The 22,501-nt window shown below is 38.2% G+C and overlaps 2 protein-coding genes across 5 annotated transcripts in view; one reads left to right on the top strand and one right to left on the bottom strand.

Annotated features, from left to right (window-relative positions):
- The window catches only part of LOC138015575 (neuropeptide FF receptor 1-like), a 14,324-nt gene extending 7,459 nt beyond the window's left edge, over nt 1-6,865 (top strand). For 3 of the 4 annotated variants that reach the window (XM_068862653.1, XM_068862655.1, XM_068862656.1), the window contains one exon: nt 2,136-6,865. In XM_068862653.1, the coding sequence (XP_068718754.1) occupies nt 2,305-3,378 (1,074 nt within the window). In that variant the 5' untranslated portion in view covers nt 2,136-2,304 and the 3' untranslated portion in view covers nt 3,379-6,865. The remainder of the gene's footprint in view (nt 1-2,135) is intronic. The other variant, XM_068862654.1, reaches the window with a different exon arrangement.
- Nucleotides 6,369-22,170, bottom strand: LOC138015577 (MAP kinase-activated protein kinase 2-like). The gene is made up of 10 exons (XM_068862657.1): nt 21,862-22,170; nt 19,745-19,884; nt 19,191-19,255; nt 17,934-18,013; nt 17,495-17,621; nt 17,122-17,197; nt 14,463-14,587; nt 12,697-12,782; nt 11,785-11,865; nt 6,369-9,314 (listed from the first exon to the last, which is right to left on the bottom strand). Exons 1-10 carry the CDS (start codon nt 22,027-22,029, stop codon nt 9,204-9,206), a joined length of 1,059 nt encoding a protein of 352 aa, XP_068718758.1. The 5' UTR covers nt 22,030-22,170; the 3' UTR covers nt 6,369-9,203.
- Nucleotides 22,171-22,501: the final 331 nt, after the last annotated feature.

Genomic DNA, 22,501 nt, shown 5'->3' on the forward strand with positions numbered 1-22,501 from the left:
ATTTTTCAGTTATTATCAAAATAGACGAAAACACGAAAATCTATATTTTTGCCATTTGCGGAAAACCTAGCTGTCTGACAGATTTGAGTATTTATTTCTATACATGATTATTTTTTCTGTCCAAGGAAATCCGGAAATTTTAAGGTGGGTTCGCAAGGCTAGTTTTTTAGAAAAAGACCTCTGGAATGTCTAGTTTCGAGTCCCCGCTCCAGGAGCTCGGTTACTATATTTAGCATTTTCCCTGATTTACATTTATTTGTTAGGTAAAATTACATTTTACACCTGTTTCTCTAATTTCACAGTTTCAAAATCTTGATCTTTCTCTTCGGAAAACTGTAGTAAACCACCTCAAGTTAAGAAGCTATTTAATGGTTGTAATATTGTCATCCGCCTTACCGTAGATAACTAACTCCTTTTTGTTTTTCAAGGCGAAAGAAGTAGAGCTCTAGGCTGAAAGACCTTTATATCTGAGAGCCGTGTTTATTTTTCTAAAATTCAATTTTAAGAGAATGCTTGTAGGTCGTTAAAAGCTAGAGCTAGTGTGCTAGCTAGGGAAGCAATTCTCTTCCTCAGTTGATTGAAGTCCTCGTCCTGCGAGTGGCGTCCCTCGTTTTAATCAACCAATAAGATGACAAGGATTTTCGATTTGTTGCGCGTGGCTTGGTTAATTGAAAAATTACAGCCAAGCTGTATGCAAATTTGAAAATCGAAAAGTGTCAACTGAGGTCAGATGAAAAAACTCTTATAATGAATCGCAACTGCTGAACTTGTCAACCAAGATGGAGGGGTTCTAATATTGTCACCCTCCTTACCGTATATAACTCCGCTTAGTTTGAGAGCTCGTGATCTTTCTATTTTGCGATTTAAGAGCGTCAGGGTCTTAGTAATACTATGTCGAATGCCTGTTCCTAATTAAATTCTGTATTTCAAAAGGTGTTACATCCAAAAAGATCTTATAATAGAACATAAACGGAAGACTATCGGTAATAATAGATTATTGAACACCACGTGATCCTTGTTCAGCCTTCGCCCGAGGGCATTCCGTGCAACGCTGATGAACGTGTGGGCGAAATATATAATATTTGTTCTGCTTCTTTTTGTTATGACAATGTCATGTTTTTGTCATCCTATTTGGGACTATATTTGCTTAAACATAAGAAGCGTTTCACGAAAATTACATCGCGGAGTCGACATATAAAGAAAAATAAATTTATTTCTTTCAGTATATAAATCAAAAATGTGAAACAGTTGTAGTCAGAAAATTCCTATTCGTCATGACTATTTTATGGTTAACACAAGATATAATTTCATGCGACTCGTTGTGGCATTCAGTTGGTTTGGAAGTCGTTTCGTTAATTATTTAAACTCCTTGTGAAAGCAACATTTTCCGTTGACACTATCGCAACTTCAATTAATTAAGCGGACTATTTGTGCGATGGTCTGCTTTAGTTCTTATGCAGAGTTCGTTATTTATCGAGATTTCTGTCCTTGGGAAAATCGTCTTGTTAATCGCGGCGGCGAGCTTCCACTACCGGAGGTACTTTCATTGTATGCGTTAAGTCCACCAGCATGCATTGGGTAACTACCCACTAGTTATCTACAAGAACCGAGTTTCGTTTCCTGTCAGTGTTGAAACATTATGTCGTTAAAAAGTCGGACTGAAAAAATTATGTCTAAGAAAAGGATAAATTATGGACTAAATGCGCGTTTACACGACGTACAAAGCAGAAATGGAACAGAAATGACAAAAAAAGGAAGGGTTCCGATCACTTTAGCAGAGCCCCTATTAGTTCCGCGAAAGACCATAAGCGGCTACGGTTCCGTCACTATATATCAGATAAGAGATTATTGCTCCCTCGCAAAAATTATCGGAACTGTTTCACAGTTTATTCTTTCAGATCTATTGTAAACAAGCCCTAAATGTCATAAAACCAAAAACGAATCCTTGACAAAAGATTACTGGTAGCTTTAGTGTTCAGTTTTACACGTCGAGCTCAAATGAAAAAGGTGCAAATAATATTCGCCAAAATTAACGTTTGATCAAGTGATGCTTTGAGTAAATAATAAAGATTAAAACAAGATACAAAAAGCGCCCATCTTTGGCCACTTTAATTTAAGATGTTGATTTCCGACAGGCGTTTTGCACTTGTCCTTCGTCAACTGACGCTGTATCTGATTGAAAAGCAGGTGGCTCTATACAGCTGATTGCACAAGAAGAAGGATTCTCCTTAAAAGCTTCTTACAGGACAACAACAAAACTGAATTTAAAGAAAACTCACTGACACGCCACTGAAAATCATCGCAATGCAAGAAGAAAACGTTTCAAGGGTAGTAAACAACGCTACCGACACGAGATCAGAGTATGCGATTCTTGCTCCACCATTGTTTTCTGTGATTATAGTCGTGGGATGTATTGGAAACACGCTTCTTCTTTACACTGTGATTCGTTGGAGAGAAATGAGGACTCCATGCAATTATCTTATTGCTAACAACGCCATTGCTGATCTCGGTATCGTGACCATAGCCGCACCCTTGAGAATTGTAGACGTTTATCAAGGTTGGGTGCTTGGGAAGCCTGTGTGCCAGCTCTTAGCTCCAACACAGGACGCTTTAGCTGTTGTCTCGATCATAACATACACGTTAATCGCTTTCGAGAGATACAGAGCAGTGTTGTCACCATTTAAGCGTAAACTGTCTTCACGAAGTATTTTGATGATTATTCTGGTTACATGGGTATTGGCTTACCTCAGTGCAGGATTACCAATCGCAATGCACCTGACTGTGGTCAACAAGGCGGGAAAATCCTACTGTATGGCCTCATTTGCATCAGACGTTTCACGACAGATTTACGAGATTTACTTGGTAGTCGTTTTCCTGCTGATACCACTTACCTTACAAACGCTAGCCTATTCTCGCCTTGTACACCGGCTCACACGCGAGGACCCCCTGAAGAGATCGTTCAGTGACCCAAGGAGTTCACACAAGAGGCAGCTTAAGAAAAAGCGTTTGGTTCGCGTCACAATCACCCTAGTGGTCTTTTTCCACATTTGCTATATTCCTCGTATGGTGGTCATGCTAATTTATGAGTTCGCTCGACCTAGTTTTACCAATAATATTTATTTTAAATACGCTGATCTGGTCATTTTAGTTTTATTCTATGTTAAACACGTTATTAATCCTTTAATCCTTTTTAGCATAAGTACGGCATTTCGTAGGCGCTTTCCTTGTAACATGAGTAATATGTATAACTGTAGAAGTAGCTTTTTGGCGAGAGCTTTGTCTTCTCGGAGATTGACTCTTACCTCAAAACTAATAGAAACCATGGAAAAAGGCAATGGCGAAAACGGCGAAGTGATACACAGAGAAAGTATGCTTTGAGAAGTTCAGTGTTTTAGGTAATTGCAGGTGTGTTTAAAATTTGCCATCATCTGAGTTTGATATTTGCTCATTGCAAAGAGATCCAAGAGCTAGCAGCTTTGTTCGTTGCACAGATATCGCTCCCACCTTCGTATATTCGCGTAATAATGATTGACTTGTACCTACCTCTTCTGTTTATTCAGTAACAAAGGAAGACGATTATCAGATTGTCACGGTCTTAAAGAGTGTCTAAATCATTGCTAAATTCGATTAAAAAAAATCGAATGTTAAGTGAAAGTTCAGACTGTTATCAGGTAATGTATTAACGAAATGGCTCAGTATCATGTTGTTTAACTTAAGTCTATGTCAAATTCATGTTTCTTTTTTTAGCACCCTGCCAGCAGCGCCTTTCTTAACTCGACGAGAAAGAAAGGGACTCTGCAGAAATCGTCAAATGTTTGTTGAGTATGCGCAAGCCGTTGCTTAGAGACAATTTCAAACCCAGGCCATATTGATTTTCGTACAGAAGGCTCGATTTTGGCCTTCGCCTTGTCAAAAATATGATGCGCGCGCTGCCTAAACCGGTTTGTCTGGGGTGACTAGCCCAGAAACTTGGGCTACGGCGACTTAAAAGACTTGACACGATTTCTACAGAGTCTCTCTTGCTCGCCCTCTGGTTAGTTTTAGAGAGGCTCTGCTTCCACGATGCCTTTTTAGTAATTATTTAGCAGATCTGAACCGACCTGCGGTATATTGGATTTTAAAGTTTTTACACTTAAACTGATGTACGATGCAAGTTGCTTTGCAAATGTATCGCAAGAAACAAGTAAAGTGTTCCGTTTGGAGGAAGATATAGCACGTCTGATGTAAAATAGTGGCACTATGGAGAATTTTTGAGCGCCCTGCTTTCAAGGGGCCCCTGCTCATACGATAGATTTAACAAATCGAAAGTGGTTCAGCGTTGTCTGTACTCTTATCGACAACGATATTCGTCATCACAGTGGTCAAAATGTTGTGGACTCACGAAGCGCAACGACAACGGCCAACACGGCAAATTAGCCAATCAGATTCCGAGGTCACAAGCAAATGTGGTAAAAATTGCAATCCCTAACAAAGTTGCTGTAGACTACGAGTAGTCCCATTTTCGCCGCTTAGTTGGTCGGAGGAGGAGACTGGAAAGAGAAAAAATGCGAAATCTGGATTCGAACAGGAGCCCATGGGTAGGAGCCTACACCTATGCGTTATATCCTTGAGTCAACCTTTTAATTTTTGGAACTAACCCTTGCACAGGAGACTCATATTTACATCAATTTACAACAATTTGCACACATCGATTTTGCTATTTTGTCTTCGTTTAATCAAACCTTTATTCTGATTGGCATTCTAAACAGTGCATAGAGAGCCGAAGAACTCGTTGCTTTCTAAAAATAGAAAGAGACGCGCAAAGGTTGACTCATAGCGTTTGTATGGAAGAGGCAAGCTCCTCCTGCTCATGGGATCCCGATACGAGGAGTAGCTCGCTCGCTCATCCTCGAATTCAGATTTCGCGCGGCCATTTCTTGTGGCGACATCTTTTACTTTCTTCAAAAACGTCCTTTTGTGATTTAAATGTTATTAGTACTTCAAGTTTACCAACTCCAAAAAGAGACAAAAAGTAATGTTGATACATGACTGAGTTATTATACGGTGGACGGTTTCTTAATTAAATCACTAGATTCGACGTTTTCTGACGAGAGACGTCCTAACTTCACTAGGAAATGTAAGGATTGCAATATGCAATACACCTTTATCACTAGGCGGCTATTTTGGAGTCCGTGGGGAATAAAGGCTTTGTCTTTGCATTGTCTTTGCACGTCTAGCTTTTCACACTGAATGAGAGGTTAGACTTGCAAATTCTTTTGTTTGGACATTGAGTGATATGGGTCTAACCAATCTCTCATTTAATTATTGCCTTAAACAGAGAGTTCAAGGAAATACTTCCACAAAGGGGAACGCCTAAAAAAAAATCAGTGTATGTTCGTTCATTTCTTTGTTGTCCTCTGCAAAACAACACCTTGAAACGATCAACTGAAGTGAAAGGTTTGTAGAGAACGTCAGCAAATGGCCGTCAATCTTTTAACTCTTTGATTTCATGATTCTACGGACGACTATGCAAAGAAGACAAGAACTTGTACATGACTTTTAAAACAAAATACGAAAGAGCCACCTGAAACATTGCATCGAGTATTTATAATTTGTACGTTAAGATCTCCTAGAGCGCACCTTGTAGAAAATGAATATATTACTTTAAACATGCAAAAAAATGGGTGCTGTCACCTTATCTGTCGTAGTGTAATCACTGCATTGTAAGTAGTGTAAAAATTGTTTTGTAAGTAACTTAAGTATCATATTGGTAAGTACAGTGGTGAAAATATTGTTTTGTAAATAGCGCAAGTATTCTAATGTAAATAATGTAAGTACAGTCGTGTAAGTAGAGGAAGCGATTTGTAAGTAAAAAAACAAATAAATTAATAAAAAAAATTATAATGCTAGTATTGTAAGTAGTGTAAGTGTTTGTCCTGCTTGCTTGTATAAATACTGTAAGTATGTGCAGTGCAATGTATATGTATGCAAGTATAATATTAGTATTGTAAGTAGTGTAAGTGTTCCTCCTGTAAATATTATAAAATAAATAAATTAATAATAAAAAAAACATGCAACTAATTTCCATTAATTCACAGGATTGATCAGTAAGTAAATTCACTTCTCTATTTCAATAACAAGAATTGAGCATGAAGCTTATTATCAGTAATGACAACATGTCGACGAAAATATGTTTGTTACGATGTTCTAGTAAACTGATAATACTAAGGTATGAAATGCGATCGTGCAACATCATCTCATGATCAGTATTCGAAAAGGGTTTCCTTCTTATGATGTTCAGTTCTGTGCATCGGTCAGAGATAAGTTCAAATGATACAAACACCGTCGTGCGTTTGTATTCGAGCAACAGAAAAACACAACTCAAATGATTACCACCACTTGAACTTTATTTTCGAATGACTGAAGTTTCTTGGTGTTGAGATAAAAATAACGACATTCATTTGAAAAAATTTCCACTCGAAAAACTGCATGACTTAATTCTTAGCCTTTAGGGACAAGAAAATTAATTCATCACGTATTGAGTGTTTCCCAGTTCCCCTTTACCCCTTCCAATTTCGTTCCAACGGCAGTTTTCTCCGCTGAAAAATGGGAAAAGCCCTGGAAAGGAGATAGTGGCTACATTTCTTTAATTCTCGTTTGAGGAACAACGATCCGCTTATTCTAAAGACCTGGTATTTCACATGCTTTCAAGACGAGAAAGATATCAGTCTACTGTGATCTCTTATCCTGTTATCCCTCTGTTACTTTCGTGTCGCCAATTCTCGGTTCTTACATGGCGTCACGGCCGCCATGTTGGAGCCCCTAAACAAGGAAGCGGCGGCCATGTTGGTGCACCGACCAAATCCTCCGGGAATTAAACTCCATTATGATGCAAACGTTTCCTCTTGTTTACATGGCTGTTGATTACGTGAGTGAAAAGCAAGAATAGGGAGCTTAACCGCGAGACGTTTTCTTGAGCCACGGACGGATGACAGAAGCAAACAATTCGCATGCCAGAGCAGTTGTCTCTCCGAGATTCTTCAGCTGTGAAAGAGATTCTTGCCAATATAAATGTGGTAGAGTCAAGACGGGTTAAACTAATAAAAATAGCTCACTTCCGGTTGTTGTCAGTGGCACAAAAAGACGCGTGCGTGGTTCGTTTCTCTATAACGCCCGATAACGAATAACTTGTTTAAGTCGTTCCTGTTCTAATCCGAAAGGGACACGAGCCCTCAAATCAACGTTAATCTCTAAAGAGTGAACCCAACCGGTACGAAACACGATATGACATTATCGATCTGGGACCCGTTTCTGGAAAGTCCCGAAAACATTTCGATCCCAAAAAGATATACGTGAAACTGCCATCCACTTGCTTTGAAAAATTCGTCCTTCAACAAGTTTTCAAAGAAACAATAAGCAAAATGATAGTAAAGTTTGATGGCTTAACAGCTCCGGTTTGCAGTTTCTCAGATACAGAGGAAAAAGTTCGTTTTCGGGATTTTCGACAACAGGTCCCTGATACTGGTTATTATGGTTTGCGCTAACCGGTGTTAATTACCATGACAACCTGGGGCCGGTTGCTCGAAGCCTTGTAAGCGCTAACCTTTGGTTAGAGCGAGTTTCAATTGAGTGTCGTAAAACCAAAACCAAAGTAATTACTTTGGCCAATCAAAAAAGACTGAGACAATCCCGCAAACCAATCAAAACTCGAAGTAATTACACGTAGCCGACACAAAGCGCGGGAAAATGTGCACGCGTGAGTCACGATTGGTTTTGGTTTCACTTCTGATTGGTTGAAAAAATGGCGCGAGAACTTTGAACCAATCACTGACTGAAGTAATCATAAACCAAAGTAATTATCTTATTACTTTCGACACTCAATTGAAAACCGCTCTAAGAGGTATCAAAACCTATAAATTTCCATGGTATTTGAATCTGGTTAGCGCTAACCATGCTTCGAGCAACCCGGGCCTGATGAGTTTGACACTACTGAACCAATCGGCTAACTCAATGTTGCACCCGATTCAAATCTCCCGGGATTAAGTTTTTTTGTGTATTGTATTTGCATGATAATGTAGCATTCATATTTAAATGATATGGAAATATCTGGAACAAAATGTTTTATTCCCTAAGGGTTTGAATTGGGTACAACATTGAGTTAGCCGATGAGGTCGGTGGTTGACGCTGATCATGCTGTAACTCGACCCACGGCGTTACCGGAACGACTAGTTGGCGAAAGGACTGGTTACCAACCCTGCTTTAGAACTTGGTATTGACTTCAAAAAATACATAAGTTCAGTTCCGTAAACAAATCATAATTTATACATAATAGAAAGCAATGCTTCATACACCTTATTCCAAAATGGCCGCCATTTTAGTTCTCTTTTGTTTCCTTGCAAATTCGCCCTTGATCTCGTTCAAGCTTAAATTATTCTTTTGAATTTTACGTTTGGAAGCGAGGCCAAAAGGTCCAATTTGCAAGAAAACAAAAGAATACTAAAATGGCAGCCATTTTGGAATAAGGTGTAAATATAGCAACGATTCAATCTGCCGGGGTTTTTTTTTTTTATCCTTTAGTACTTTTAGTAGAACTAAAGGCAACATTTCTAACCAAAACGCAGTCGTGTAACAAGACTTTACACCCAGTGTCAACTCTTTAAAAGTAATAATACTTGAGAACTTAAAATAGTTTCACATACAAAACGCCAACGGACACTGAAACTTCACACAATTCTTTCGATATTCTTTCAAGTAAAAAAAAACCCGCCTTGGCTTTTGCTTATAACCAACTGGTCATGTTTTTTTTTTAGAGGTTTTAATAAATACGGACAGCGCTAGCAAGCTGACGAAAAAGTCGGCTTTTTCGGCCCTGCCCTAAATTGAATAATTCAGTAAAAGAAAGATTCTTTGAAACCCGTCGCAAATTTCACTCAAATCGGCTCAGTCCCTTCTATGAATTGCTCTTAAGACCAAATCATTACAAAGTTGAGTTTTGTTTGAATTGTACGAACTACCAAGTTCAATGTACCTTTAAAATATCATGGCTTGTAGTCTTTTTGTACCTTCAAATGGAGAAGTCTTTTTTTTAATATTTCAGATTAATTGTTTGAGGCCTGAAAAATAATTAACCGTGAACCGAGTATTTCTCTAGACGGTCTGACTAACCTCACTAGTGATTTAAATTAGTTTGAGCAAAGATCTAGTTCACCACAATATTATCTCAATCACTTCTTCCTCCGCTTTAACAAGGCGTTGCTGGACTTGCCGACTTCTTTTAGTCTTGCAACCTTATCAGGTTCGAATCTCATGGAGGCGAGGGCGTTAGTCATTTCATCCTGCAAAAGTTAAACAAAGAATAATATTACAAAGTTTTCTCTGAACAGAAAAAATTAACAGTTTAATAAAACACCGATCTACTCACTGCAAACATCCCTCCCTAGCAAAGTTGTTTTTAATAGATAACATTAAGAAGGTAATCTCGTGTCAAAAATTAATCTACAAAAAGCAAATCATTCTCGTCACCAGAGCCTCGGATCTTATTTCTGCGCATGACCCGAGGCTCTGGGTAACTCTCTGCAAGGGAACATGGGCCGTAGGGTTCTTATAGCCAAGAATTGGCTATTTGAACCTTACGGCGCCTGCTCACTCCGCGTGCTAACATGAATGCACCAATCAGAGACGCTTTTCATTGTTCTTCATGAAAACCAATGAGAAGACACTTTGTTTCAGGGGTCGCCAGAGCTCTTTTCTCCCTCAGTCGTAAACAAAAGAGAAGAGCTCTGGGATTGAGATTGAAAGTTAATGCAAAAACCAAACACGTGACTTGCTCACACGCATGCCCACTACATGCATGTCAGTGTTTCTATATCAGAGCCTTGTTCTTTTTCCAAGGATACAGGGAACATATCTGTTTAGACATTCTTTTGTTACTTTAACGTGTAAGTCCCTGGAACTAAAGAACCATTACCTTCGGCAACCAAACAGCTCTAGTTGGTACTTTTATAGCAATGGGTGCCGTAACCTACATCTTCGCTACAACTTGATTAGCAATTACCACTGACTACATTAAAATAAGGTCAATTGTACGATAACAAAAAAAGGTTTCCCAATGCCGGAAAAAAAGGGAATAAGCAGAAGCCAAAGGCGAGTGTTCTCGATGTCGTTCCTTGCGTGCCATATGGCAAGGAAGCACTGTAAAAGTTCTTTATTCGTTTTATTATTAAAAAACTTTGTCTTCTCAACGAGGTTTCCGTGGTTTGCACAGTGCTTTGCAATGTTGCGAGGCACAATCTGCGCGTTTGTTAGATTTCAACAGCGTAACTAACGTAAGCTAACAATACCTCAGCAAACTGAGCCGAGGTTTACGTTTATCACAGGCACGGCTTGCTACAAGGGCCCTCACTTATATGATCGAAGACAGCAAGCATATTGAGTCATCACAAGCGCGTAGCATCTGACTTACAGAACAATATAGTAAAATTAGACTCTATTGTTATGCAAAACTTGTGGGGCCATTTTCTATTATTTTTTTCACCAATATGGCCGTCTCATCACGTGGATGGAAACCAAGAATAAGTTACAGCTCCCTTCATAGGCTTATGCTCCCTAGCAAACGGTCTTTAACACCTTTTATTATATGGCTCTGTCTCACGAGGACTGGGAACTACAAAATTCAAGAATTTGATTGGCTAAAATCGATATTGACAGCGGTCTAGATTTTCCCATCTAGACCGGCATCTAGACCGGTAATGTTTTGCGGTGAAAAGACGCAAACTAAAATGCAAAAGTATTGAGTATTTTCTTCTACCAATATTTATTTATGGAAGTGCCAAACAGCATGATGACAAAAGAGAGGATGACGAGCAAACTTTGACAGAATTAAGTTCAGCTCATCGCCACTCATCGCCGTTCGCAAGAAAAATGTCACTGCGTTCGGTCTCTGCTCACGACCTCGGTCAAGATTCTCCCATACAGACCTCCTGCTCGTTTAATAAGAGCTAATTATTATTCCACTATTACGCCATTTTACCGTATTTGGTCAAGAGAACGCGCAAAATATGGGACGGTAATACACTAGTGTCCAGGTTTGACCAGCTTAGAACAGCGCAAATTCGCACGGAACGGGCGTTTTTCAATGAAAGAAATTGTTTTCAACGTGATGCAAAGACTGAGAATTTAGAGAATTTGGTTTGTGATCGCTTGTTATTCGTCATTTCGTTTATCCAATCAAATGAGGACACATAGCACGCACGTGCCCTGAAAGATTTGTAACACTCTTAGGCCCGTTTTAAACGTTGCATTTTGCATGTGCCGAATCTAATCCAAATGACGAAAACAATAGATTTTTCTCGTTTGCATTCGGTTCGGCAAATGTAAAATGCGACGTTTAAAACGGGCCTAACCAAATAAATTTGAAGCAAAATAACATATTTTTGTAGTGGAATAATAAATCTCTTATTCGATGGTTTACTGAAGACATAACACTCGCGGGCATTTTGCTCATTGCTCGTACGCAACTCGCAAAATATCCGCGCGTATTATACGTTAAACCATCGAATAAGATGTATTAACATTACTATTATTATAATTACGACCATAGTCCTTTCAATGCAACCGTAGCTTTAGAAACACTACAGTAAATTCAGTGTCATTGTGTTCGTGGGGCTGCGAACTTTTTCCATAAAGTGTATTTATCTAAAGTACTGCATCATCCAAAAAGTGTTACTCGGGGATAGGTATTAGCTTGACATCTCTTGTCTGTTTTTCTCACTACTTTGTCTCTCAAACTGTTGTTTGTCAGCTTACCTTGACGTCTTGCCAATTCTCTTCCTCTTCTCGAAGAACCGTAGCGGTGTGGAGTGGAGTCGATGGAACTTCGCTGTAGGCCTGAACAGAAAAACCAATGATCTAAAATCAGTTAACACCATGACTAAAAATTACCTGGGTACTCCGTACCTTGGTAAATAAGTTTTGTACGATTTTTTTTCCAGTTTTCCCTGATGCAGTTCTGATCAACAGCTTGCGGAGAAGCTTTGCTTAAACACGAATGCGCGTAAAGTTCTGAGAGAAACTTCAAACATCCAGATCCCAGGAGTGATCGGCACGTAAATTCTTCTCACAATTTCAACGAACTGTCAGTCAGACAGGTATTGAGCTTAATTAAGAGGTGTAATCTTGATACAACACTAAATTCTCATGACTACCCAACAAAGAAATTCATGGTACGAGTTAGGAGAATACACGTTTCGATCGTGGAAATGAAAAGGGTTAAAGAGAACTGGCATTGCGTTTACGTGAAGCGGTAAATAACAGCTGGTTTTCGTCACAAAAGCATGAAAATTCTCTTTTCTAACATGTTATTCCCTTTTCAAACTTGCTCGATAGGAGAAAAGAATGAGCCGAGGTTAAACAAGTTTCTTCGATTTCTGGCAAAACGCAAATTTTTGCTCGGTATTTGCCATCCACAGAATATATTTGTATTCTCAGTACTGGACTGGAACTAGCTTGCAATGGAGGCTAATGGTGGGGAATACATTAAAAAGTATTTGCATTTGAAAAGATTTCCCTGCATTGGCCTTCATTGCAAGCGAGTTCCACTCCAATACAGTGAATAAGAATATGGTCTCTTAAAATAGAATTGAATACGCATGCATATAAATTGTATAAAATACTGATCTTTGTTTAATTCCACTTTGCTGGTTGACCAAATTTTCATACCTTGATCCAGGGATTGTTGACAACTTGTTCCACCGTAAACCTGTTGTGAGGCTCAGTTCTGAGAAGACCTCGAATCAAGTCTTTTGCTACCATTGATAAAAATAATCACGATAATTATTAGACAAAAACACACACAAGTACGTAATGAGTCGCCCAACCCATGAGTAGCTGGTGAACTCTGTTTCCCAACGGGACTTCGTGCGAAACCGTTCAAATTGTCATGAGTTATGTATTTCCATGCCAATCAAACAAATTTCCGTTTGGAGGGTTTCGCACGAAGACAAATTCCCTAAGGTTGAAATGACTATTACTCTCACCAAAAACGTTAGAAAGACTAGTAGGAGTATGGTTTTGTGAAATTGTTTGGGTTGACGGTAAGTACGCGTCTATACGCATTACTGTCAACACACGCATGTGAATAGAGAAGTACAACGCTGACACGCTGACTGCACGTCCCACTGAAAAAGGTAACACTAATTTACAAAGCCGGCCTGAAGGAGAGCTTGTGTCATGCGCAGTTTACTTAAGCAGTAACGAATGGATCAAGACATACCAAGCCAACTTGGATCTGGTTACTTTGTGAGTTCATGATAGACCCATAAAGGATGAAGTACAGAACGTACGAAAGTCGTATCTTTGAATTACGGAGAAAATGTTAAGTCTTGAAATCAAACATGACCTTCAAACTATTTTACTTCGAGAATCAGTGAAGTTGATCGTTCATCATGTAGTGCATGCGATCATGTTTAAATGAAGCGCAGTTAATATTGGTTTCAGATTACATGATCAAGTTTCTGATAGTAGTATCGCAGTTACATGAGCGTTATTTATGCAGCAACAAATGAAAAACCGGAAAAATTCAGGCTTGAACGGGCACTCATGAGCTTTGCGATACCGATGCAGAGCTTTAGCGATACCGATGAAGAGCTCTACCAATTGAGCTACCTTACTCGAATTAATCATACAGTACAAGAATTCGCGCAAGCGAAGGTGCGCAGAATTTAGTACGGAGCCGTGAAATATAATCCCTGTAATACCTGTATGAGACACTCGTTGTTAGAATGCAAACCATTCGTTTTATTCATGCGCACACATATGAAGTATGTTTTTCTAAGTGTTCTTACAACGTTCAAAAGCAAAAATGTCTTCTTCATCACCATCCTGAGCAATTTTTGTCGGGATTCTTTCAGGCTCCACGTAATATTGGAAAGCCTTCATTTTGCTGTAAATTTCCAAACTCGCATTGTTTTGAATGATCGCCAAAAAAAATTTTGAGCGAGTAAGTCCTCTTCTATAAGGTGCGCGAATATAAAACTGAGCGAAAGTGAGTCTTAAACACGCGAATTTTAATACAAGTAAGGTATCGAACAAACTGGGCGATGGGGTAACCGGCCGGGGGCGAATCGACTATAGCCGTAAGCGAACAGACGGCAGGCGAAACGACCCGTAGGCGAGACGACCGTGAGTGCTCTACCAAAAGACCACTCGGTTTGATACAGTAGTCTTTTCAGTGACTGCAGAGGTATTTTTCAGAGAGACGGGCTGCCACTCTCTTTAAATAAACAGATATTTCAAAAGATGTAGCTACACTGACTGGACGTGCAACTAACACCTATAAATCCTAATTTTACGAAAGCCATTAATTACGATGCTTAATTTGATTGACTCAAAATTGAATATCGTAATACTTTTCTGAGCGGCCTACACAGGTGGTCAAAGGTTTAAAACAAATTGCAAAGAACACCAAGGGGCACGTAATAATATACCTTGATTTGAAACTCTACTCCACTCAGGGTTGGGGAAGTCATACTGTCCTTGTCTTATCCTCTTACGCATCCCAGGAGAAATGGCGGCTCCATGATTACTGTAAAATGGCGGGTATCCACACAACCTGTGTCGTAAGTTTCAAATGTAATAATATTACGTGAACAAGCAAGGATGGTGACCTCTACGTCACGAAATGTACGAGGGTATGTTTAAGAACAATAAAGAAAGTTGTAACGGCGACTTCTCGGCTTTAGTAAGACTGCTTTAAAAATGACTTAAGTGGCTTATAACAAAAATTCTAGCGACCGCAAGATTGAAAAAAACATCTCTTTTTTGGTCCATGCCATCATTGCAAATTAACTGGCGTCCAGTCCTTGCGCGGTTGACGAACAAAGCTTAATTAAGAAATAAACACAAGACTCAAAACATTAATACTCTAAGAAAAATGTCCAAAACAAAAGTGAATCAGTAAAAAGTTCAATTTATGAATTAGTGACTCGGAGATAACTCGGAAAAATCCAGGCGGACATGAGTTAAACCTACGATCTACTAACGTGATCCGAACAATTACCGACCCTGAGCAACAACAGCATTTTAACAGAAATACAGTAACTCAAAGTTGCAGCTGTATCACAACGACATCATCAATGGAGTATTTAATTCAACCATCGGTCACGTGATATTAAATACTAGACTGATAAAGACATTGTGAAAAGTACTGTTACAGTTGCTCTGAGTCGGTAATTGTTTTGATCAAGTTATGCTTCCAGAACAGAAATATAATATTTTCGATAGATTTAGTATTCTAGTTCATAGACGACCAATGAGCTATAAAGACTTGAGTAGGGGTATTAAACTTAGTTAACGTGCCCACAATCCTCATATACTGGTAGGACTTGGCATCATAAAGTTATGTGGGTTGAATTAGTGGGTTCTCTCCTCCGCTCTGAGAGGTTTTTCTTAAGGGACACAAATGTATTCCATTTTTTCCCTCTCCTCAAAAACCAAAATTTGATTTGGTTTCAACGTACAGTATCCAAAAGTAGTGCCTCTGTGGTAGAAGAGATATGTCACTTAAGGACGGTGCCTACTATTGTTATTGCGCATACGTTCTGCGCATCTCGAGATACTCGGATTTCCTATCGTTGGTGCTTATTAATACAGGGATATTCTTGTGCGGTTCAAAACTATGGGGAGAAAGCAGAACTTAGCAAGTGGTCTTGGTATCCAAAAAGAAAATTGGGAGTAACCACGCATTTTTCAGAGATAATTAAGCCTCAATTTGGAAAAGAACGCCATGCATTGCTTTGTATTTTAAAGCTTTTTACAAATATTGTTGATTAATTATCTTTGAAAAATGCGTTGGTTACCCCCAATTTTTTTTTTGATTTCAATAGCACTTGTCAAGATCTGCTTTTCCCGCATATTTATAAACCGCGCAAAAAATACCTTTGAATTAGTAGGCGTTATCCTTAAGGTGATTCCCTGGTCTTGCATTGCACAACCCTACTGCGCATAATTTCTTGCGTCACTGGCGTGCGCATCAAGCTCAATTTTTCAAGGAATGGCTATTTTCTCCTGAACGAGCACGGTGACCCCGCCTTTTTAATGGTGTAAGGGTATCATAATAGGTACACGGAAAACATATTTTAAGGAGAAAAAAAGTTGGATAGTAGAAGTTGTAGTATTTATATATATAAAGGCCATAAACTGCATTTGGAGCCAGACAATGAGTGTGAAGTGGTTATGTAGAGGTCCAATTTGCTTATATTTCTTTGCAAGATCGAGCAATTTGAAATTACTTTCCTGAAAGATTTTAGCCCAGACAAACAAGTAGGCTCAACGTTTCAGCAATATTCAGTAACTTTAGCTATATAACAACCATTTTTCCGGTTGATTAAGTTTCGAATGCTTCTCGCGTAATTCGGTAAAAAGCATTTAGAATAAAGGGCATACAGCGCGAAAACTAGCAGGGTTGACCCCCTCTTTTTCTTGTATTTTTTTAATGTCCTGTGCATGAATACCAATTGCGCTAAGTTTGACAAAAATCTGGACAGTACATGCAAGTCATTTTCAAGGGAATTACCATAAATAAAGTTTATTATTATTATTATCATCATCATTATTATTATTATTATTGTTAAGTAAATGTAACGCTTTCACTCTAGCAGATGTTATGCCGACATGTTCACCAAAAAAGCAACCCACAGCCAGTGGCCAAAGGTCCTTTGTGTCATTTCTTCTCCTTCAGGTTCCAACAGCTTCCTTAGAATCCTAACCTAACACGGCCGTTTAATGAAACACTATATATTTCAACAGACTTAACTGATTACAGTGTAATGTGAAGTGTTAGTTTTGTACCCCTTATGAACCATGTGCGCGTTAGCCCTAACAATGGAAATGGGCCCACACAAGGACAGAGAAAAACTCTAACCAGGGTGGGAATTGAACCCACGACCTTCGTGCTCACATGGTTCATATGGGGTACAAAACTAGCACTTCTCATTACACTCTAATCAGTAAAGTCTGTTTTCTGCACAAGTCAAGATCTTATGGTAAAACCTAGATTCTCAAGCCATGCATCCACCCTTATCATCATCATCATCATCATCAATATCATTAATATTATTATTATTATTAATATAGAACTGAACTTACAATATGTACATTATAACCCCTAAAGACCATGAATCACACATTTTGTCATAGCTTTCTGGACCAAGGACCTCAGGTGCTAAGAAGAAATAAAATATAAACACTCATAAGTAACTGGAACTAATGGATTCTGACTGGTCCTTCACTGTTTCTTTGCTTAGTTCAAGTAGAATGTATTGTTTATTGTCCTGAATTTCCACAGCAATTCCAAGTGTAAGACAAAATGACTTCTCAGTTGCTACTCAATATAAAGCTTTTGCACAAGCCTAGAGGTGTTTCAGTGTTAATACGCTGTAATCAATTATCCATAGCTTCCACGCAAACTTTTGCAAGCATTACTTGGCATCACAAAGAAATTAATTGCAGATGCACTTACCAACATAGTAAGGAGTGTAGCAGGGTGTTTTGAGATCAAGGCCAGCAGTTGCCTCCTTTGCAAATCCAAAATCTGTCAACTTGAGAGGGGCATTTGGTGAATTATCAGCATACAACAAATTCTCAGGCTGTGGAAAAACAGTGCAAAAAACATTAATTTATAGTAATTTTCATTGGATAAGAACAAGATTGAATTAAACAAATTCTATCCATCCATTTCTTTGCCTAATTTGAACAGAACTTTAACAATACAATACACAAACCAACAACAAACCCATGCAGCATTACTACAAAAAAGCTGTTGACTCAAAATTCTCCAACTCAGTAAGCAACCAAGGCATAGCTTAAAATTTTCAGAACAGCAGTCGGTAATCAAGCCTTAATTATTGTTTATACTTATTAAATCAATGTTTCTGTACATGCAGATTAAGAAACTATACCTTCAAATCTCTGTGTGCAATATTTAAAGAGTGAAGGTGAGCTGTTGCCATGGCAATTTGACGTACAACACCAGCTGCCTCTGAACAAAAAGTTAAAATTTGTCTTCAATACGTAATTCCATTCATACCCACATCAATTTAATTAATTTAATTAACTTATATTGCGTCCTTTCCATGGGATGATCAAAAGTACATTACATTATTAAGTAAAAACTAATTACAACTTATAATATATAAATATCAAGAACAAATGGGTAAAATATAAATATGTTGAATCATTATGCTAAATATATATAGATACGTATTATTAAATGATAATAGTAATTTAATGGTAATACTAATAAAATCCCTATCTAATAATAACTTCTTACTAACCGAGTGCGAGGGCCATACTGGGGAATACTGGCCTGAGGTCGTGGCAGTACGAACCGAGCATAGCGATGTCCGTTCAAAAACGACCGAGGGCCAATATTCCCCAGTACGGCTCGAGCTAGCTCGGTTAGTAAGTAGTATATTATATGGCTTTTTAATTACCTTTTGCTTTGTTTTTGCAAGCCTGTAATCGGCCCGAGGGGATAACAAGAGAATAATGCCCTAAAATTCAGTCACAATTAGCCAATCAGAGCGCGCGTTATATCGGCTACAAACACAAGCCATATAATAATATATATTAATCAATAAAAGATATGTCTTAAGATGTCACTTGAATGTGCATAGGTCACTTATTGCTCCCACCTCGCGCAGAAGTGCATTCCAAAGCATGGGTGCCACTACTGTAAAAGATCTATCACCTAGCAGGGCCTTGGCATATCAAAATATAATGAATGCAAAGAATGTTTTGAGAAACGTTTAACACAGCATTTGTGCTATGAAAATACCGGTAACTAGTGCTATAGTTTGCTATTGAAATTAAGGGCGCATTCAATTGACCCTATTCCGGAATAAGAATACGTGGAGTGATGATTAAAACGGTACGTTTCAATGGCGCGTTTCGAAGCAACAAGGAATTAACAAAAATATGTTTAAAATAGCATTTTAGCAGATATTTGTAATTCTTGATGTGAATCCCCATAACAAATGAAGGATTTCTAACTTATATTCCATGTATTCCTATTCCGGAATACGGTCAATTGAACGCACCCTAAGAAAGTAAAGAGGAACCAACCAGCATGCATATTGGATTTTTTTTTTCATTAATTTGTACTGTACCATACACTCTTTATTTAATTCCTTGTTAATGTTGAACATGTACTGTACCTCTTTCAGTAAATGGAGAGTCTCCTCTTTGTTGTATTCTTTCAAACAGTTCCCCTCCTGTCATGCTAAAAAACAGAAAAATATTCACATACAAGTACATTGTGTACTGAACAAAACATTGCTTTGTTTTTCTGTTATCTTTAACGTCACCAACAACATTCCTTCTCAGGACTCCTCTCACCCAGACAATCTTACTTTATCAAGTTGATACAGTACATGCATGTCCCCTTGTTTATACCACTTTCAACATAATCAATTCTGGAGTCTTGGTGGATACATGAAATCTCCATTGTATATATACAGAAACCCATAAGGGTTGAAACGTGTAATGCGCGTTCACAGCTTCCGAGTATTCAGTGCAAACTGATTGGTTGAATGTTTCAGTGCTAAGTACCATATTTAGAAACCCCTCGCTCTTGTTGTTCCAAATATAGTACTTAGCAAATTGAATATTCAGAAACTTGTTTCCCAGCACACAAGGGGCCGTTACACATTTCAACCCTTATGGGTTTCTGATATATATCAATCAGTTCTTTGCACCATTATCAACTTACCATTCCATGATGACCAGAATGCAATCACTCTTTGCATATTTGTTCTGGTAAACATCTTTGATGCTAACAATAAATGGACAGCCAGATGCCTTCCAGTGAAGCTCTACCTCTCGCCATGCTTTAGCATTATCTTGCAAAACCTTAATAGACAAGAATATATTCAGTATATTATATTTTACCTCACTTTATGTGTTTACTACCAATAATTTATGTGAATTGTTAAACTTTGGAGCAATCAAAAAGGAGCAAATGTCGATCTGGTGTTCAATACTATCCACACATTTATTTTTTGGGAACAAAAATAATAGTATTATTGACCGTATGCAAAAATGGCCGCCAACAAATTATTCTTTTGTGTTAAGTAGCCTAACTAGCCTCGTTTTACAGCCCAAATTCTTTCAACTTTACGGGTGTGAACGAGGCTAGTTAGGCTAATTAACACAAAGACAAAAGAATAATTTGTTGGCAGCCATTTTTACATTTGGTCAATTACCTGTACAGCACAGGATCTACATACAACTAGGATTCGTAAAAAAAAGCTGGGATGTTTACAGAGTAACGGACAAAAATACATTAATTAACCAATTTACTACTCGGGTGCCCCACGATGCACCCAGTTGACAATTAAAATCATTTGGTGTTAGACAAAATAAAATCTGTTCTTTCTCACTCCCAGGAGTCAATGAGTTACATGTAAATAAATATTGTAATTGAAAAAGTTTAACTCTATACTATTCTAATGAAAGACTTTTCCACTACACTTGCCAGAGAAATTGGATGATAATTTGTCACTGGTTCTTTTCAGTTTTTTTAAGAAAACTGCGGTAGTGTGACCAAATATATATTCAAATCAATCCACAGATAGACTAGTACCTGACTGAAATGCGGGGATAAACAATTTTTGACACGGCATGTATACTGCCACTGATCAGTTGCTGGGGCTGCCTAGTGCAGCATAAGCACTCTTATATTGTCCATGCCTTGTGCTTTCAAAATGTTTCAGTCAATGAGCTGTATTAAGAGCAAGTCATTTAATGATTGTATCAGTGTAAAGTTAAAGTTGGTCTTCAGAATTGCCATAACTTTTAATGTTATTGAGAAAACTAATTCCTAGAATTTGCAAGACCAACCCATGGCTTTTTGACTCTCTAGATCTAGACATATTTTATTTGTCATATTTTTTTTATTTAAGCCAGTGAAATGATTGTAAATCACCAATACTCGATAATCCAATTTGACCTTGCTGCTTTAAGGTCAATCATGGTTGCTTCCTTTGTTTCATTATTCTCAAGCCACAGGGAGATTTCAATTGATACACAAGAATGCAATCAAACAGCCTGGGGTCATGCCAAAAGGGAAGGCTATTGTGTATAGAAATGAGGAAATGACGAAATTTCTAGTGGCACAAAATTAGCAAGACCTCTGCTTTTATTTTGAATACTATCTTAAAATAAATTTATGATAAGTATGGCAAACGCCTTTCGTTCTTTGCTAATGATTCATTATCAGTACAGGAAACTTGAAAGTATCTTCACCAGTTTTGAGCTTTGAGCTTTAAACCCTATCGTGTTTAACTAAAGCATGTATGTATGCAAAGTTTCCGCCTGTCATCGTGGCTTTTGCAAAGTTTACTAAAATCGCAAACACTAGCAACGTTTCACCAAATGATGCAATATTATTCATACCTACATTTACATCCAGAATGCCAATATTATGTGATTACGAAAACTTAGCACTTCCGAAATCAACCAACGCACGGCTCGCAAAATGTTCACCATCACACGAAAAAACTATTCAATGTTTCCCATTTGTCTTAATTTTTTCAAGCGTACGCGAAGCACTGCTTCGGAAAACCTCGTTTTAGGGAGCGCGATCGGAATTTTTTCACTTAGAAGCAGAATTTCCTAAAATACAAACAGTGATCACGACGGAAATATATTTCTATAACTTCTTGGACGGACTCATCATATAATATAATTCCACGACAATAATCCGCTCTTGCATCAGCAAAAAATTAAGATTAATTTGTCTTTGATCCAACCACGCTGGGACCAAAACTACGAAACCTCTAATAGATATGAACGTTCTTTTAAGAAAACGTTTAGGACTGGGCTTACCTTTAAGGCAAATCTCTTGCCTGTTTTCTTTTCAAAACACTCCAGAACCTTTCCATTTATTCCAACACCTAAGACCCTCTGCGATAGATCAAAGTCATTTGTTATAAGAGAAGTTTTCGATCGCAACGGCGGAGGAACTTTAAATAGAGGCTTGTTGGCGGATGACATTGTTTAGGTGATCTTTCAAACACCGAAACGCTTTTCACACTTTAAAAGTTGCTCCGGCTGTGGATAAAAGTCACTAATGATGAAATTTGCTGAGCACCGGGGAATATTTACTGAACCGCCATAATGAAATCCGAGCGGCTTATGTAAGAGACTGGTGCAGAATATGATATCAGGTTTTTATGGTTTTTATATTTCGGAGCTTTTTCCGAGAAATGAGTAGGGAATTTTCCACTGACATAGTTAAATATAAAAAAAAGACAAGTAAGTTTCTATTAACGTAACATAAGCGTATAAAAAAGACTTTTGCCAGACCTTCAAACTCTCACGATTTGGTCGTGAGACTCACGATTTCAGGACTCAATCACACGGTCTCACGAATTAAATATTTTAAGCAAGAGCCGATACAACGTAGATTTGATTTTAGTGGTGTACTATATTTCGGCTGCCCAAACCAGCCTTCTTCAGGTACAAT

This window comes from Montipora capricornis, chromosome 9 (genome assembly GCF_036669925.1).
Source record: "Montipora capricornis isolate CH-2021 chromosome 9, ASM3666992v2, whole genome shotgun sequence".
In the NCBI taxonomy this organism is placed as follows: domain Eukaryota; kingdom Metazoa; phylum Cnidaria; class Anthozoa; order Scleractinia; family Acroporidae; genus Montipora; species Montipora capricornis.